The sequence below is a fragment of the Leptonychotes weddellii genome, chromosome 10 (genome assembly GCF_054177405.1).
Source record: "Leptonychotes weddellii isolate Sample4059 chromosome 10, ASM5417740v2, whole genome shotgun sequence".
Taxonomy (NCBI): domain Eukaryota; kingdom Metazoa; phylum Chordata; class Mammalia; order Carnivora; family Phocidae; genus Leptonychotes; species Leptonychotes weddellii.
Window position 1 is genome coordinate 37,279,372 of NC_138378.1, and position 20,437 is coordinate 37,299,808.

Consider the following 20,437-nt stretch of genomic DNA (forward strand, 5'->3'; position numbering starts at 1 on the left):
TTTGTTTTTCTATAGATACACTAGAATCTTAAATAGGAAGAACCTCAGCGTACTGATGATTTTCATGTCTGTTACTGAGTGTCAGCCATTTTTGTTAGTTATTCTTTCCTTAGATCCACAAAATTAGCAAATAAGAGACTATTGGTGTGTGTATGAGAAGGAGTATATAAAAATGAACAAGACCGTTGACCACCGTAATGTAATAAAAAAAAGTATGACTGCTCTTAATATCTCTCAAGTTATTAATGATTCTTTCTACATCATAGTCTACTTTGGCAACTCTTTGAAATTACAATTTGGCTCTTGGATCTGGAGGTTATCTAACCCAACTGTCTCCTTTTACAGATAAAGAGATAGAGGCTTTGAGGGATACAATGATTTAGCCCAAGTGGCATAGCCACTGACAACAGAGCCTGCAATAGAGTTCCTGTCAACTGGATTCTATTTTAGTCCTTGAAACATTCTGCTACCATGTTCACTCCTGTTCACCTTCTTGCTCCAAAATTACTATTGGTCTTTAAAAAAAAAAAAAAAGGAGCTTAGAAATAGTTAACTTAAAGAAGCTATGTGTGAATGTATATGGATGTGTCTTTGTATTTCAAGTAACAATTCAATGTATCAATATATTTCCTCCACTTGCGTACATTGTTATGCATTTAAAATTGAGCATTTGCATCACAAAAAAACTTCCATTTTCATTTGCTATGCTCTTCTGACAATATTATGATGAACTGTATTCTATGTAAACCACTAAAAATGTCTTATTTTAATCAGCTATCCAGGCTTTATTTAGCTTGTACCCAATTTTACATGGTTTTAATTACTGAAAATTCAAATACATAAGATTCAACATTTACTAGCACTTCATCTTTGGAATTTATTTAGGAAATGAAGTATTGCTTTGTGGTTTTAGAAAAAAATTAATAAATATCTCTGAATAGATGGTAATTTCATGTTCATTTTCAGAGAGATTTAGCTACATTAGCAGTACTATTTCCCAACACCCATAATCTTCTAAATTGACTTATTTGATGCTCTTCAGATCTATTTTTCTTAAGACTTAGATTTTTATCTCTGTTGCTGCTTTTGAAATGCTCCCCATGATTGTGAATCCATCTAATGTAATTTTCACATTTGGTGCCATTTTTCTCAAATGACAATACAGGGCAGGAAGAATCATTTGGCATTTCTTCATACCAGCCTAGTACTTTGATTTGAAATACGGGTGAAATATAAGGAAAAGAGAGAAAGGAAGAGCTGAAGGTCTCTTAGTAAGAAAACTGTTAGTGTTAAAATCAAACAGACAGACTATGAGAGGTAAGCTGTGGAGTAGGATAGGGTGATAAAAAAAAAAAAGAAATCTCAGCAGAAATGAGCCTCTGAGCAGTAAAGAACTGAGGAACCCAGAGCAGCTCTGTTCCCTTTTATTAATACTTTCTTAGAAACCTTGTCTCCACTTTGGCCCCTTTCATCTTTAGTCTATGTACTAGCACCTTCTCAGCACCTCACTTAGCTTTTCTTAAAGGAGTTCAAGTACTAACACTACTCTACTAAAAATAATTGCATACAGATTTCTTATGCTTCAATCAAAATTTTCAGTAATGTCTGCATTTTTATGTGGCAATGTTTAAAAGGGCTCTGGGGGAGCCAACTGTGCCAGCAAAGTTGATCTGCTCTGAAGACAACGTATCCCATGGCATTGTGTGTATTCATTTCTACCAATACTGCTTTTCTTGTGTTGATTCTGACTTCATGCTAAAATGAAAAGGGGGAAGTCTGTTGAAAATAAAACGTGTGTGTGTGTAAAATGTGTCAACATTATTCTCTCTCTCCTTGTCTACCTCTTCCTCTGTCTCTGTCTCTCTCTCTGGCTGTACTGCATACACTTAATTAAGCCTCTAAGAAAAAGGTCTCTTACCTCTTATCCAAGTAAAGCAGGATTTTGAACTTTGGAGCGAAATGATAATGGGAATCAGTGTGCATACTCTGTAACTCAACAATATTTGAGTTGCTTTAAAACAATCGCCCAGATTTCTTGTCAGACATCTCGCCCCTGCTTCCTCTCACTGGGGCAGGAAGAAGTGTAAGCCGTTAGTAGGCTGTGAGTGCACGTTTCTTAACCGGATAATTTAGCTGACCCGCTGCCACTTGGCCTGAATTCACCCCAGTTGAGAATGCCCAACTGGAGTCTTGGCCCAGCGCCTAGGCTTGGTGGCTACACCTTCCCAAACGCACACCCTCGCTGTCCTTGTGCAACGGAACGTCCGCAAGTCTGAGAATGTACCTCCAGGCATGTCAATCCCGGCCGCGGCTCTCTTGAAGGCGGTCTCTGCGTAGCAGCCCAGACTCCGGGAGGAGTCTCATCTAATCACAGTTGCTAGTGGGAATGAGTCTGATCTCCTGCTAGGCTTCCCAGCTGCTTAGTTCTAGACAAGCCCGGAGCCTACAAAAATATAAATAAATAAATACTCGCCCCCATGAGTCACCCAAAGAAAGCTGCTTTCCTCAACCTTCCCCGTGCCGGGAAGGGGAGTAACCCTCCCCCAGGATTTGCCCAAAGTGGTGAGAGGAGGGTTAATATTTGCTTTGTTATTGAGAGAAAGAGAGGCAAGTATGCCTTGAGAGAGTGAGGGAGAGAGAGAGTTGTTTTGCAGCGGAAAATAAGCAGGGGGGAGGAATAGGGAGAGGCCGGTGCCCCAGCTCCCCTCCGGGCCTCAGAGAGCAGCACATGCCGTAATTCCCTTTCCAGAGCCTTACAGATTTCCACAAACAATGACATCACTCCGGCGCCGCCGACCAGCTTACAGCCGGGGGGATTTTCCTGGGAGCAAGGCGGGCCTGGGTGGAGAGATGGAGGAGCTCTCCAGGGTTCTGAAAGGGGCGGGGGCGCGGGCTCGCCGCGCGGCGCCCCCCGTCGGCGGAGGCGGACCGGCCGGGGCCGGGGGCGGGCAGAGGCGGGCCCGGGGCGGTCCAGGGCGGGGCCCGCCGCATCTCCGGCCTTCATTGGCTGCTGGCGGGCGCACGTCACCCAGGCTGGTGCTCTCCTCCGGTCCCAGTGGAATTGGAGCCGAGGAGGAGCTGAAAATGCAGATTTAGCCTCAAGCACAGACATACACTCGTTCTTTCTCTCAGATACACACAGCACCCCACATTCGCCCCTCTGCCAGAGAGCCTGACTACACGGTTTCCCCGCCAGCCAGATGCTGGAGGAGAACACACATTGATTTGCTGCTTTCCGAGCCCCTAATCAGTCTTTTTCCAACACAAAGATTTTTTTTTAAAACAAACAAAAAAACTACATATATTTTTTTATTTGCACCTTTTCTCCGAGTCGCCCGCTCCACCAGCCTGCGCGCCTCTTAGCACCACTTTTCACTCCCAGAAAAAGATGAAAGGTGGCTGTGTCTCCCAGTGGAAGGCGGCCGCGGGGCTCCTCTTCTGTATCATGGTTTTTGCATCTGCCGAGAGACCGGTCTTCACGAATCATTTTCTTGTGGAGTTGCATAAAGGAGGAGAGGAAGAAGCTCGCCAAGTTGCAGCAGAACACGGCTTTGGAGTCCGAAAGGTAAGATCTCCCTTGCATTTCGCATGTTGTTTCAAAACGGGGGCAGCCCTGCGCAATCTCATTGCAGATTTGCAAGTTTTCTTTCTCATGCGATGCAGATATTCTGCCATGGGCTCTTTAACACGACATTGCCTCCGGTGATCTTTCACGGGTTATGTAATTAAAATGTCCTTCAAATTGTACTAGTAAGGTCATAAAAATAATTTATTGCTCTTTGACTTGGTGGCGAAAACAAGGTAACACCTTTCTAACAATGCCTTGCGCCCGGGCTGCTGTCCGAGGTACCAAGTTCTCAAGGCTGCGTGGGGATGGAGGAATGAAGCGCTGAACATCTGGGCTTGACGTTGGCAGTCTTTGCCAGGGATGTATCCCCCGCCCCCATCTCCTGGAGAAAGAGTAGTTCCCGACGGACAAGGCTAAAAGCTTGGACATTGCAATTCACCTCCGTGCTTTTCGGATCCCGCGCTAGGAGGACTTCCCTCCCGGTGACTTCGGTCCCTGCTCTTTTCCAGGAACAACAGTTCCCTGGCTGCAGGAGACTTGGAGACATGAACTGGGTTTTCTTTCCAAAATCAGGGTGGAACTTCTCGCCCTCACTCCTGCCCACGAGCGCCCGCCCCCGAAGCGTACTCCTTAGTTAGCTCTCTGATTCTCAACTCACAGCTGTAGAAGCTGGAAAGGTAGATTTTGAGAGTTCCCTATGGATAAATCGGGGTGTCTCTCCCCGTGTGTGGGCGGCCAGCTTGGCTTTCCCCACGAGGGCGCAGGGATCCCCATTCCAAGAAGTTGTCAGAGTTCAACTGTTTGGGCAGCTAGATAAGGCTCCCAACCTAGGATGCCGTGGGACTCCTTTGGCGACTCCAGGGTATCCATTCTGGGAGAGCAGCGGAGAGGAGAGTGCTGGGTGGGAGCCTTGGCTTACTTACTTGTCCTTCTTGCAAAATATCTTGTTAGAAATCGCAAGTGTCCTTAGGGGACCTGGCGAAGGGTGGGGTGGAGTGAGGGTGCAAGGAGAAACCGGGCGAGGGGAGCCTGGAGGACATAGGGATGCTATTTGGCAACCAGAGGGCTGAGTGGAGGTCTGTGGGATTCGGGGATCTCTCCCCTCCCTCCTGATCCCAGGAGAGAGGCTGAAGATGAGCGGCGGGTGCTTTCGTCTGTTGCTTTTGCCTCTCAAGGGCAGGGCGAACTAGGTCTCCTATCAGCCCCTCTGTCCCGACTTCCCACGCCTCCCGCCTCCCTCCCAGGCGCCGCGAGGGCTCCCTCACATGCGGCCGGCTCTCCCTCCTCCGTAGGGCGTTGGCAGCTGCGATTTCGACCCCAGGTGGGATTCAAAGAGAGTAAGTCAGAGGTCTGGGAGGAGGCACCAGTGGCGCGCGGGCGGGTCTTGCAGTAGGGAACTTGTTGCTCCCGGGAAACGTGGGTGGAGCAGGGGAGAGAAGATGCCAGCTGAGGGAGCAGCCCGCTGTCGTTCTCGCCGAGTCTGGGGCTGTTTCAAGAGTGCCACCAGCACAATAAACAAGCAGACCCTCCTTCCTTCTCACCCCACCCCCCTTACTTGACAAGACTCAGGACCCAGGAGCCATAAATATAACAGTGATTGTAATATTGATTATTATTACCTGACAAAAATAGGGCACCCTTGTGTTCTGGAGTCCTTACAAATATTCTTATTTAATATTCTTAACAACTCTGAGGAAGCTACTATTGTTATTAAGCACATGGCACTGATAAGGAAATTGGTTCAGATCAGGGCCCAAGGGGGGGAAAAAAAGACACAACCAGATCTGGATTTAAATCCAGATCTTTCAGAGATAAACTTATGCTATTTACCTCTTGGTACATACCAAACATTCTAAGTGCTCTGAAGGATGTGTTGGGCTTTGAGGTATGCTGAAAAGGGATGTGGCATCAGGATCTTTAGTTTTTGAGCGTAAAGGTTCTGCATTGATGCAGAAATCCTGTTCTTCTCTCCCTATACCATGCACCTTTTCATAGCGAAGGCAGACATTACTATCTTTTTACTTACTTTTTGGAAAATATGCCCTTTAGGATCTTAGCAACTTAAGCAAATCCAGGTGTAGCTAAGACAGATAACGGCTTAACTTACTAATTCTCCAAGAGGGTCACTCTTTGTGTATAGAGGTAAACAGTTAATGGGGGTTTTATAGTTTTGATGGTGAAGTTTGAGAAAGGAGGTGTAGGGACAATCTCATCATAAATGAATCTGGATAATTTTGATATACTTACCATAAAATCTTAGGGAACTCATACTTTGGGGTAAAATCAGATACCTAAGCCTCTTTCACTCCCACTCTTTCTTCAAGAGGAGCCCACTGGTTTTGAATCAGCCTCAAACATGTGATTTCTATCTAGGAAAAATGAGTTTTTGCCTTGCCACCTCTCCTCACCTCTGTATAACCCCTCAAAAGTAGCATCTCTTATCCAAATGATTTTTGTTCTGATACATAGTTAAGTAAAAAATCAGTCTATGGCGGAATGCTTCTGTCTGATGAATCTTTGCATGATGCCACACCTGTGTAGAATAAACTCTCTTTCATTTCCTTGGATTCTTGTTCTATCCATCCTTCAAGTCTGAGCTCGTACCTTCCCTGACACTATGGACCACAGTGTGCTTTCCCTTCTCTAAATTCCTGTGGGACAAAAAAGCAAAGCCTACACAACAAAAGCTAGTACATTTCATCATTTGTCTTATAGTCATTTCATACATGTAAGTAAATATGGGTATAAGTATCCTTTGTCCACTTGAAAGCTATTAAATATTCAAGGATGATAGGTTTCCTCACCAAAGCCAGCCTGTTACTGGGTTTGCCAGCCTGTAAAGAAACATCCTTTGTTTTATCTGTTCCTCTAGGTTTCCCAAACACTGTCCTGTCTTGTTTTCATCATGCTGTACTGTACTTTTGTTACTCATTTTTTCATTTTAAACCCATAATGCCTCCTTCTCCCTCCCCTCTCTAACACTTAGTGTATCTACCAAGTCCCTACTGCCCCATCCTCTCCAATGCTCTGTGTCAGACACCAAAGATCCTTGGTGGCTATTTATTCATCCAAAAGAAGGATCAGCTATGCAGACCAGGGGAACCTGCTATTTTACTGAATTATCTCATCTAACCTCACAAACCTGTGAGGTAGAAATTGTTGCCAACAGTCCTCATTCTCAGATGAAAAACTTAAAGTTCCAAGTGGTTAAGCTTATATTTGGAAAGGGAAAAACTCAAATTTAAAACCAAATTTGCTTTGTGGAAAATAATTTTGTTAATCTACCAAGCTGCCTCTGGGAAGCCTTCTCTGACAGCCAAGAACTCCACTCTTGGGGCACCACTTTAGATTCTAATGTTTTTTCCTTTCCTTTCTTTCTTTTTACTTTTTTTCTGTATCCAACACCTATGTGTGCCTAGGTCATTAACTAATGTGTATGAGTATGTACCTCTTCGGGTAGATTGTAAATCTTCCAAGAGTAGAAACAATATACCATGTCGGAAGAATATAGCCCCATATTTAGCACGGTGGTCTGTATATGAGATATTAAATGAATATTTGTTGATTATTTTGCCAAACTCTTGCAAGGCCCTGACCAAACAATTATTTCCTCCCTGAAGTGGAGTAAAGCTACCTATAACTTTACTGTCAGACAGGTGTGTTGAGACTAAAGTTTTCTATTTTATCATGACCTGGCCCAAAGACATATGTTCATCAAAAAAGGTATATATGTCTAGGAGAGTAAGTGAGATTACAATAATATCAGAGGTGTTATTCGAAAGAGTGCCTTAAAATTCCCCATACATTACTAATTTTAAATCCCTTGTGGAAAAAAACACAAAATTACTTATTAAAGCGATATGTTGAAGGTTGGTCAAAAATCAAGTAAGAATTTAGGTAAAAATCCAAACAATTGACAATTAAGTGTTTTTGTTTTACTACGATAAATTTTGTTTTTTTATCCATGTAGGACTAAGGTTAGGAAAATCATGTGACTACTTTTATATGTGTGATCATTATTTTTTTTATTTTTTTATTTTTTTAATTAACATAACGTATTATTTGTTTCAGGGGTACAGGTCTGTGATTCATCAGTATTACACAATTCATAGCACTCACCATAGCACATACCCTCCCCAGTGTCCATCACCCAGCCACCCCATCTCTCCCACCCACCTCCATTCCAGCAACCCTCAGTTTGTTTCCTGAGATTAGGAGTCTCTTATGGTTTTTCTCCCTTTCTGGTTTCATCTTGTTTTATTTTTTCCTTTCTTCCCCTATGATTCTCTGTCTTGTTTCTCAAATTCCACATATCAGTGAGATCATATGATAATTGTCTTTCTCTGATTGACTTATTTCGCTTAGCATTAATTTTTTTAGAAATCTAATAATAATTGTGCTGTTATATAATGAAAGAGTAAATTTCTTTTAATTTTAATTGAATGTCTAATTTTAATTTTAACTGAATTTAATTTTAAAATTAAATTTCTTTTAATTTTATTGAAGTATAATTTAGGAAAGAACACAGCTTAATAAACTTTCACAACATGGGCACACATGTATAACTAGCATCCAAATCAAGAAATAAAGTATTATTCACATCTCATAAGTTCCCACTCTTGCTCATTTGGGTAGTTTTTGGTTTTAGGCTATGATGAATATAGCTTCTGTGGATATTGTGTATATATTTTGGTGAATATATGTATGCCTCTCTGTTGGGAATATCCCTAGGAGTAGAATTGTCGTGTCAAAGGGCATACACACATTCAACTTTAAGAGACTGTACCAATTTTCTATTGCTGTGTAACAAATTACTATAGACTCTGTGACTTAAAATTCAAATTCATTATTTAATAGTGTTAAAAACAAATTCATTATTTAATAGTGTTCATGGATAAGGAGTCTATCACATTCCAGTTGGGTCTATTGCTCAAGGGCTCACAGGTTGAAATCAAGATATTGGCCAGCTATGTCCTCATCTAGAGGCACAACCAAGGGGAAATCTGCTTCCAAGCATATTCAAGTTTTTAGAAGAATTCAGCTCCTTGTCGTTGCAGACCTGGAGTCTTCATTTTTTGCTGGCTCCACTCAGCTCGTGGAAGCTACCCTCATGACCTAACACATGACCTTTTCCATAAACCTCACACTTTCACCCTTCTTTCAGGAAAGGTTAAGTCCCAGCTTAGGTTAGCCTGATTAAGTCAGGCCCACCCAGGATAACTCTTTTGATTAATTCAGGTAAGCTGATTTGGGACCTTAACTACATTTGATAAATCTCTTCACCTCTGCAATATAATGTAATCTAATCAAGGGATGAAATCCATCATCTCCACAATACTGGCTCCACAGTCAAGGGGAAGGGATTATACAGGGCATGTACATAAGGGAGCAGATATCTTGGGGGCCATCTCAGAATTCTGCCTGCCAAAGACAACCCAGTAGCATGTGAAGGTTCTGATTGTTCCACATTCTCACCAGCATTTGACTTTTTATACCTTTTTCCTTTTAGTTATTTTGGTGGCTATGTAATGGTGATGGTATCTCATTGTGATTTTAATTTGCATTTCCCTGATGATCAACTGAGGCTGAATATCTCTTCATATGTTTTTTGGTGGTTCAGGAATCCTTTTTTAGTCATTATTTGTTCAGATCTTTTGCCCTGAAAAAGGCTTTTTTGTTTTGTTTTGTTTGGATTGCCTGTCTTAATTTTTGGTTTGTAGGAGTTCTTTAGCTATTATGGATAGGAATCTTTTGTCAGATATATTTATTTTGAATATTTATTTTCACCCTTTTAGTGGTGTCTTAATATCCCAACAATATTGAATCCAGATTCTATAATTTCACTCTCCTTTCATCATTCATCAGTTGTCAGTCCAAAGAAGTAGTTCTCTACCCTCTGCCCCATACTTCTCTAGATCAAGATTAACATGGTTTAGAAGGAGAAACAAAACAATATAGATTTGATCCTAATTATTTCCAAAATGATTTCTAATAAGCCCTTAAGGAACAGTTTTTCTGAAACTCCAAGACCTACTACCATGGTAGGCAAAGGTAAATAGCCCATAACTCTACTTCCCCAACATGAATGCTATGAATTCCTTTTGGACCCCAATTTAATGCAGTATGCCTTAGGTCAAATCCAAACTCTTCCCTCAAGTCTTCTCTGATTGACCTACACCAGAACATTCTCTGTCTCTTTGGGACTTCCACTGCATTGAAACGGTTCTTTTTTCTTGGCACCAGTCACATTTGTCACAGCACTCACTATATCCAGTGCCCTTCTTGTGACTGAAGAAAGCTAGAAACAGCCACATTCAAAAGTAAAAATAATGGGATTTAGAATTATACAGTACTGGAAACTTGTCCAGTTTATGAAATCTCTCAAAGGCTCATGTTTAAAATATAGTGGCTAGGAAATATAAATAATATAGTGCATGTAAGGTTCTGGACACAGTAGCAAGTGTATAGAATAAAAAACCTATTATTGGTAGCAGTAATAATAATAAGGTGATGGCCTGGCTATATATTGTTTTTTACTCAAGAAGGCAGTTGTAAGTTGTACTTTCTCAGGAGTAACAACTGATTGAGTGAGGAATAAGCACTTTGCCCAATGGGAACCCATCCATGAGTTGACCATGGTCCATGAGAGGGCCTGGCTCAAATAATTCAGTAAATTTAATTCATTATAGATCATGGTGATTATCTCAACCAATCATACTGGCTTCCTTAGGAAATTTGATTCACTAGTTGCTATAGAGAGGAGAATGGGGTCTAGTTGCCATGAAAGAGCCCATCCAGGCCATGGGAGCATGGGAGATGCAGACTTTTTATCCGAGTTCCTAATAACTTTCCAGTTCCACTTCCCAGCAAAAGACATCTGTGACAGAAGGTGAAGTTAATCAACAAACTATTTTCCTCTTCTTCGTGGGTCACAGCAAGCCCACATTTCCCACCCTGTCTTGCAGATAAGTATGACCATATGATGATTCTAGCCAATGTAATATAAGCAGAAGTGAAGTGTACTTCTTCCTTGCTTGATGCATAAAAACTCCCCATAGGTTGATTCTCCACCCTCTTTTTTCTTCTGAGGCTTGATGTGATTGAGAACAGTAACTTTGGAATCCAAATGCCAAAGATGGTGGAGTTGCAAGATGAAAGGACCCCATGTCCCTGATTCTTGATTTAGAAGAACTTTATGAGTGAGAAATTAAACTGCTATTACATTATGACACTGAGATATGAGACTTTATCTTTAGAACCAGCATTACCCAAACCAATATACTGTCAATAAATAGCCATTTTCTCAAGTTGCTGGAGTGACTCTGTAAACCTTACAACCAAACCAAACCAGATCACAAGAACAATAATTTTTAAAAGACTTAGGAAAACTCCTATATTTTCACCTCATAATGTAAGCCAACTTTTCTGGTCTTTGTGATTTTTCTTCTCCAGGAAGACTATAAAATCCATTAAACACTCTTGTCCCACTGGCAACCAATTTGCCCTACTCATAATAGGGACTCATTATGTGCTTCTTGACTGATAAATAAACTTGGATCACAAGGTGACTGTTTGGCCATTAGCTCGGAGAAAAGGCACTTGAAGAATTAGTTTTCAAAAAATTACCCCTGTAGCATCCATTTATTTATAGGTCGCAAATTAGCTAGGACATAGAAGTAGGTAACAAGCAGCAAGTCAATGTCAGGCAGACTCCTGTGTTTCCCTAAAATTCCCAACTTAGAAGTTATCAGTAATAGAACAGATTAGCTCTTTGAGCAGAAAAAAATAAAGCCTACAGTTAAAACTTGATCAAAATACAAAAGAAGGAGAAAAATTACACTTTTTCTCAAATGAATGAATATCTAAAATTCAATGTCTCTTTCAAAAGATCTTATTAGCTGTAGATCATAATGTTATAGCACATCAGGGAGTGATGCTATAGTTAAGTTTGCAATAATTATATATTTGGCTGTAACTGCTCAAAGAAGTCAGGTTTTAAAAATAAAACATGAAACCTGAAGTTCACACTTTTTCCACCCACTAGAGCTGTGGCTTCATTCTACATTTGAGCTCAGATTCATCATTTCAAAAAGAAACCCTGAATTGAATTTGTGCATTATTATTTGAGATTCAAATAATCACAGGACAGTTCAAAAGCAGGAGTTTTACTTTCACCTTCTTTATATGAATATATATATTTTATATATATACAAGATATATTTATTTTTATGTTTATATTATAGCTATTATATTATATGTATTATATTAACTTATATATATAAAATGTATCTATGTATAATATATTATAGCTGAAGTCCATTAACTGACTACATTCCACTAATGGTTAGGGAATCAAGAAATTACATTTGAATTAACACTTCCACCCTAAATGTCATGATTCCATATTAGTGAGTGGCTTCTACATGAGGTATATATAAAAAGCAGTAAACTCTCTTGACAAATTGCTTTTGTCCCTAAAACAAATTGACTATGACTTTTCAGAGAAGGTTGTGACATGCTGAGCTCCTCTGGTGAGAATAATTGAATATAACAAACTCTTAGATTGAAAGTCAAACATGGGCACAAACTCTTAATTTTCTGACACAAATGAAATAGACTCAATAATGTTACAGGATGTTGATAGTTTCTCCATTAGAAAGTTGACAAGAACATGAAAACTGTGGGATGCTAGGGTTGCTCTTTATTTATAACTTTAAATTTGGCACTGATTCATGAACATCTAATTCTCCTAAATTTGCCTAAATAAATTCACTTAATGCTCACTCTGTATTGAAGTAGAAAGAGTTCAAAGAAAGATGAGAGACATATAGAACCATTTATTTGGAGACATCAAGAACAGGAAAATAACAATTTAGATTTCAAACATGTGCCAAGTGTCGTAATGGCATTAGAAAAAAATTATTTTGACCTGGGATACTTGGTTTTCACTGTTCCAGTGTTTTAATAGAAGCTGAGGGTAATGACATCAGCAGTCTTGCTTTCTATGTAAACATGATGGGATAAAACATGATAAACTAAGCTTACAATGAGTAGTTGTTGAATGAATGATCTAATTTTTGTTGGTATCAGATTTCTTAGACAATTGAGCATCTTCCCTCTTGAGATACACAAACAAGCAAACAAAATATGTGAATTCTTCGACTGGGGGGATGGCAAACCTCTCAGTGAAAGCCACAGTATTCTTACACATTACAGCCCTTGTGAATGCCATGAGTGGAAATCATCAAGTTAATAAGTTGACATAAGAATCCCTAAGCATATGAAAAATATAATAACTTATTTTTGTCAAAATTACACATCCTCATTGTTTTTTTAATATCAAGTAGCACAAAAAAAACACTGGAAAAAAGAATTTTTTGTTTTTTTTATTACCTCAAAGTTCATTACTCAGAAATAACCATTACCAGCATTAGGTAAATTTTATTGCAGATATTTCTGTAGGATACATATAGAGAGAAGAAAGGTAGTCAGATATATTGTTTTATAAAACTGGGACTATATTGTATACACTATTTTAAATTTTAAACTATTAATTTAATTATTACAGAATTTAACAGAAAGGAAACTGAAAAAAATTGATGACATTGTTAAGCTTCAGACAAATTAGTCACACAGACATATTGTTTCATAATAGGTCTCCCTAAAATTCAAAAAAAAATTGTGATGGTATTGAGTGAGGAGTTTGTGATTATTTTACATGTAAATGGTAGATAGATAATACATATTTAATGACATGTTTAATTATTTCATTACATATTTCAACTTTAGTGAATTTAGTGAAGTCCATGCTTAACAAAGTGGGGACATTAGCCTCGTAACAGTTCCTCTGGCCTCCCCTATGCCCACAATTCAATGTGCATCATTATTTTTACATCAAGTTTTAAGTAAATATTAACCTTCTGCATATAACCATGGTTTACAGTATTGCTTGTATTTGTTCTACATTAAAATTGTTTGTTATTTCATCACAAGTCCTTTCACCAGAATTTCTTCAATCATAAATTCTTCATTTTCATTCATCTCTTGGTTAGCTAGGTTTTATTGAAAAGCAAAAGGATTAGCCTGATTAGGAAAAGGGAAATCTCTCTCTGAGCTAAAAGAGAGGAGTGGGCAGATGAAGTTCAGTGCGAAAGTCTCAGTGGAGGATATGGGAAGAAAACCCACTCAGGAGTCACAATTATTTCAAAAGTGAAGGAGACAAGGTCAACACTTCCAGTGAAAGAAGGGGTGATGGGGTGGGGGCTTCAAGGGAGATAACATTTTGTACACTGTTAATGGGAAGGGAGGGGATGATGACAAAGGACAAAAGATGACTTCTGGACAGTACTGAGAGGCCAAGTGTAAGAGAATGGATTTACAGTAGCACCAACCAAGTCATTTTCTTAAACAGCACTCAAGTGAGGGTGGTGGGGGTTGGGAGAGAGAGAACTTGAGTTTTCAAAAAATGGAAAATCAATAAACTAGAAGAGAAGATAAATTGGGACTAATAATGAGAGAACCGAAAGAGAAAGCTATGGTTAGTGACTGGGAAGTTGAAGCTTAAGTCTCCAAGTCCTGTGTACCTCCAGATAATGGTAACACCCATGGAAGTTAGTTACCAAGGTCAAATAGAGGTGAAGGTGGTCAAGGAACTGAAAGTCAAATGCACAAGAATCCACACCTCTGTCATGCCACAGCAGCAGATAGCACTGCCAAGGAAGAGCGTTGAGAGAAACAGGAGAGAGGAGGTCATAGGACAAAATCCTAGAGAACTTTGGGCATGAAGGGGTATAACAGGAGCCAGGAGAGAAGACAGAACCTGGACTTCTAGAGATATGGAAGGAGAATCCAGAGCTGTGAAAGGAAGGGAGATGAAGGTTAGGAAAGAAAAAATGGGGCAAGCAAGGCCACTGGTTTTAGAGATGAAATCCTTGGTTAAATTGGAGAAGCCACCTTAACACTGTGGAAGAGGCCACATATATCAGTTTGGGTCCCCAGGAGTAGTCCCTGGGATAAGAGTTTAAATGCAAGTTGTTTATTTAAGGAATGAGTCTAGAAAATACCGGTAAGGGAGTGGGGGAATTGAAACAGTGAAGGGAAAGCAGGAAGGAAAGGTGCATGATAGAACAAGTTGTCACTGTGGATAACGGGGACTCAGTTCCACTGGGAATCTCTGAGAACTGATGTAGAACACAGGCCCCAGAGTTGTCTTACCTGAGGTGTGAGGGATCTAGGGTATTTATATGCCAATTACAATCAGACATTGATTCATGATGGATAGTTAGTCCTGGATGGCATTAAGTCTCCCAGCACTTTGACCTGGCACATGTTCAACATACTGAATTTGGCCAACCAGAGAAAACTCAGGTGAAGAGATGCAGAGGCTGGCATACGCTAAATGCTAAGGCCCAAAGGGACTGAGCGGGGAAAGCGATCGTGTCTGCTACAGGAAGGAAGCCAAACTGTGAAGGGTAGCAGTAAATATGATGAAGTGCAGGTATCAAGACAATTCCTTCAAGAAGTGTAGTGGGTAAGGGAAGGGAAAGAGGAAAAGTACTGTGGTGATTTAAATTTATGTCTTTTTAATGTTGTTTACAGATAATAGCCTCTAAACACTAGTTGGACCACATGGAAATTGCCACCCCACCAAAAAATTGTGATGTGCCGGCCTAATTATTCTAAATGGTTTATCCAGAGTCATTGCAATTTTTACAAATAATATCTACAATTATGGAATTACAGGAAGGAATCTTAGACATTAGTTTAACCTCTCATTCTACACATGAGAAAAAGAATACTAAACATTATGTTTATGTTTTTAACTACTGGCAATGAGCGTTTGAACCTTGTTGCTTATTGGCTGAGGTTTGGAGACTGGAACCATTATATCTGCCTTTCACATTGGATGAGACAGAAAACCTGACTGTGTGAGATTCCTATATTAGCCACATACACCAACTTGGTCTGACACCAGTTCGTTGCCTGCTTTTCACCATTTTACCTATAAAAGTTTTATGAATTCCAGTTTTCCAAACAAAGCTGCTTGTAGATTCAGGGATTGATTCTACACCAACAACAACCTATTTAATTTACACTTGGTGAAATACAGAAATACAGAATAAGAATTATGTTTCTTTGACTGCTCTCTTAGTGACTAACACAGCACTGTACATTTAGTAAGCACTCAATAAATATAAAAATAAGTGATGAGGAAAAAAACTAAAAGTTTCCATTATCATCAGATGCTCACTAAATGACAGACTGATGTGTTACATAATGCTGCAATCAGGAAGACCAAGCACTATAGGAAAGGTTACATGAATATCCTAATTTGTGCCTGTGTTAAGTGGCTTCAATTAATTAATTACCATTAATAGACAAAAATTTTGTGACTTGTTGGGAAATTAAGAAACCAGTGACAGAGAATAAGGTGATCCACAAATTCTATCCTTCCTTGCCCTTAGCTTGTTCTCTACTTCTGGGACTGGGAAAAAATCAATTTCATCAGGAGGTTCTCAGTCCTCTTCAAAGGTGATGGAAGTTCAAACACAAGGTAGTTGACATCCAAGAGCCAATTCTAGTCAGCTCCTGCTGACTATATTTCTAGGGGTTGTCAGACCAAGAGAGACCTTGCAGAGCCTAAGATGTGGGGAGAAGGGTAGGAAACAAGCCATTGTTGATCTCTTGAAGTTCAGAAGCGGCACCATTTTGTGGGGGAGGGAGGGCAGAATCAGTGCCAAAGGGAACTTTGGAGAGTTGTGTCTTCAATGAAGCTTGGCATAAACCTAAATTTGGACCCAGCAGCTGAAGCCAAAACCAACCATCCTGGCCATTAACCAGAAAGGAAGAAAGGACCAAGGAAAAATTATGGGAGTTTGAAACCAATGGACAAAGAAGTAATAGGAAAGTATAGAAGCAGAATACTCAGTTCATTCAACAAACATGTACTTAGTACATTGAATAAGCAAGTAGGATGTCAGACACTGAAATATGGATTTGGGAACAAATAGGCAACTGAGATTCAATCCCATTGGTCTAAGAAAGGTTGCAAGATATAAAGGAGGGATCAAGCCCCAGTGTGCACTTTTAAAGTCTTTGTGTCACATTTGCTAAGTCTCATTGGCCAAAGCAAGTGCACATGGCCAAGCTCAGAGTCAGTGTGGGAGGCAACTAACCAAGGGAATTGATACAGAGAGGCAGAAATAAAATGCAGACCATTATTGCAACATTCTATTACTGGACCTTCTATGAGTGATGACATCTCTGAGTTGTCCCATCAAAGAGTGAGGAAGCTGTGAAATTTAACCACTAGTTCCCATACTTTCTTTGTTGAGGGTTGCACCTGAGAGGCATCAAATTCCCAGCATTTCTGCCCTCCCCAGGTGGACCAAACATGCTTCCAGAGGTAGAGATGTGTGGACAATCTGGCATGTGTAGGTACTGTCTATAGGCGATGTCCAGGGTAGGCCATAGGAATGAAGGTGGGGCATCAACATCATCTGCCACACAGAAGGCATCAGTTAGATAGAACACAGATTCTGACTTCAAGAAATCAGAGAAATAGAGTGCATTTTGTAAACAACTGGCAATATGTTTTGTGATAGATTTATGATATAGTACCCATGAGGCAATGACTGTCAACAGAAAGGAAGTCTTCCCAGGGCAGGCAATGTCAAGTTGAGGTGAATTTGCATTGAGACTCATAATTTCAACAGGTCAAAAGAAAAGAGGGTTTACAGAGGATGCCATAGCATATGCAATAGAACACACCAGGAGAGTGGAAGGATTGCAAGTGGTTTTGTCTGGCTAGATGCTGAGACAGACTGAAAAAGAAGCCAAAGAAGTGGACTGGGGTCAGTTTAAGAGGGGTCACCCGTACCATACAGGGGAGCTTGGATTTTGTCCATAGGTGGAAGGGGGCATTGAAGGATACTTGGAGGGTATAACAGAATGGCCATATACAGGAAAGCCTAGGATAACAAGTTGAGCTAACAGTAAGTTGGAGGAGCCCAGATTTCCCAGCCTGGTTCTTCTGTCCTATGGAATTATTCATGTCCTGGAAGCAGGTAGCACCAATCTAAGGAGTCAGGTTACATGTCTTTGATTCCATTACCACTGGCTGATGACATCAGGGATACTAAAGGCTTAATTATTGTCTTTGAAGCCACAATAAATGGCTGATAGAGGCAACCTGTTCTATCCGTGAAATTTATTCCAACTAAGAACAAACTGATTAAATGTGTCCTACTTCTTCCCCTGACATATAAATACATGAATCTAAAGCAGACCTTCTGACTTGGGAGCTAAAAAGAGCAAGGACAGTAGTGTAACACGGTCATCCCAGGAAATCTGACAGGTAGATTATTCCCTGATATGCCAAAGGAATAATGCATGTTCCTACATTTTCATTTCTGAAATAGTGTATGGAAATTTTGCCTGAGGCCAGAAAGAAACTGTGAGTGAGTCTGAGAATCACGTACCCTCTACCTGTCTCACTACCTGATTGTCATTTTAAACTTGATATAAATTAGTTGTTTATTTCTTGGGAGTAAATCACAGTTTGAATCCCACTGTGGACTATTTGCTCAATACAGCAAACAACCATGTACAACACAAGCTGTTTTGCACTACCGCACTCCTGGTGGTAGGAAAGAGTGGCTCCTAAAATTATGGAAGAGAGTTGAGTGTTGTCCATGGAGACAAATACTCAGGAGTGGCTTAGGAATGTACAAGGTGTCCTGAGTTCTATGACTTGAGGTCAATGTCTCCATTCTCCCTTCCAGCCTCTCCTCAAATAGCAAATTCCTCCTTTGGAAACAGCTAATTCCAAAGGAACATCCATCCATGCATTCATATTTTATTAGCAGGTTTTTATTGAGTCCTACAGAGATAAGCACATTGAAAGGGATGGATTCTACAGACAGAAAGGTGACATATTTAGATTTATGTGCAAATGAAAGCATGTTATAAGTTCTCCAGGCCAGTTTAGAAGACTACTCCCAATCTGATGACTCCATCCAGCTTTAACAAATAACCTATTTTATGAGTTGGGATGTGGAAAACTCTGGTTCTACACACAAAGGACCTTCTCAGACTAGGCTAACCTTATAACATGCCCTGATAAGCTGAGGCTGAATAATATTCTCTGTCACATCTGGTTATGCAAAGAAATGACATCCTCACTCCACCAGCCTCCTCCTGTTGACAGAGGAGCTAAAGGCACATATAAACAATTAGGTTTCTCTGCTACATGAGGGCAGCTGTTCAAAGGAGCTGTCAAGACTTCCACTCCTCTAGTGAAATCATATTTACTTTATTCATCTAAATAATGTGGCTTGTTTGCCTTATGTATGAAATTGTCTTGCACTGTTTCTCATTGATTGATTTTTATGAGATAGCATATCACCTTGTGTTGCCTCCATATGCTTTTCTGCTAAGAATGGAATAGCTTCTTACTGAGTACTTTCAATGATTATATTCTTTTATAGTTTTGGAGTCATCGTGTTTATTCAAAATGTCCAACTCCTTATCTCTATTTTCTTCACGCACAACCATGCTCTCCAAGATTAAAAAAAATGATGAAAATAAATAAAAGTAATAATAAAAAGTAAACATGCTTTATATTCCATTCCCAACATGTTGCTCCCTGGTTGGGTAATTATAGCAATCAGAATCCACTGAAATAGGCTGTATATATTTTTAAGACTATCTTTTTTGAAGAAGTTTTAAGTTTGCAACAAAATTAAGAGGCACAAAGATTTCTTACATACCCCTGCCCCTCTCCACCACATACATATCCTCTTCTATTATCAACATAACTCACCAGAATGGTAATATTTTTTTTTTATCAAGGATGAACCTACACTGACACATCATAATCACCAAAAATTCAGTTTACCGTAGGCCTCACTCTTTGTGTTGTAAATTCTATGGGTTTGGAAAAAAGTATAATGACATATATCCATCATTATACTACCATACAGACTATTTTGACTGACCTCCAAGTCATTTGTTCTTTGCTGTACATCTCTCCCCTCCTCCACCACTGGAAACACTGATCTTTTTATTGTCTGCATAGTTTTGCCTTTTCAAGAATATTGGAGAATTGGAATCATACAGTATGTAGCCTTTTCAGATCAGTTTCTTGCACTTAATAATATGCATTTAAGTTTCCTCCATGTCTTTTTATGGCTTGATAGCTCTTTTTTCTTAGCACTGAATAATATTTCATTATCTGTATGTACCACAGTTTATCCATTCACCTACTGAAGGACATCTTGGCTGTTTCCAAGTATTAGCAATTATGAATAAAACTGCTATAAACAATCATGTGCAGCTTTTTGTGTAAACATGAGTTTTCAACTCCTTTGGGTAAATGCCAAAGAGTGCTATTACTCAAATGTATGGTAAGCATATGTTTAGTTTTGTAGGAAACTGCCAAACTCTCTTCCAACTGGCTGTACCATTTTACAATCCCACCAGCAGTGAAGAGAGTTCCTGTTGCTCCACATCCTCACCAGCATGTGGTAGTGTCAGTGTTCCAGATCTTGGCCATTCTAATATGTAGTGATATCTTAACAGTTGTTGGGTTTTTTTTAGTAATTTTTTAAAATTTTTTTATTGTTATGTTAATCACCATACATTACATCATTAGTTTGAGATGTAGTGTTCCATACTTCATTGTTTGTGCATAACACCCAGTGCTCCATGCAGAACGTGCCTTCTTTAATACCATCACCAGGCTAACCCATCCTCCCACCCCCCTCCCCTCTAGAACCCTCAGTTTGTTTTCCAGAGTCCATCGTCTCTCATGGTTCCTCTCTCCCTCCGATTTCCCCCCCTTCATTCTTCCCCTCCTGCTATCTTCTT

The 20,437-nt window shown here is 39.9% G+C and overlaps 1 protein-coding gene across 1 annotated transcript in view; it reads left to right on the plus strand.

Annotated features, from left to right (window-relative positions):
• Window positions 1-3,030: 3,030 nt before the first annotated feature.
• PCSK2 (proprotein convertase subtilisin/kexin type 2) overlaps window positions 3,031-20,437 on the plus strand; it is a 250,696-nt gene continuing 233,289 nt past the window's right edge. The window contains exon 1 of the mRNA XM_006744248.3: window positions 3,031-3,565. Coding sequence (XP_006744311.1) covers window positions 3,389-3,565 — 177 coding nt within the window. The 5' untranslated portion in view covers window positions 3,031-3,388. The remainder of the gene's footprint in view (window positions 3,566-20,437) is intronic.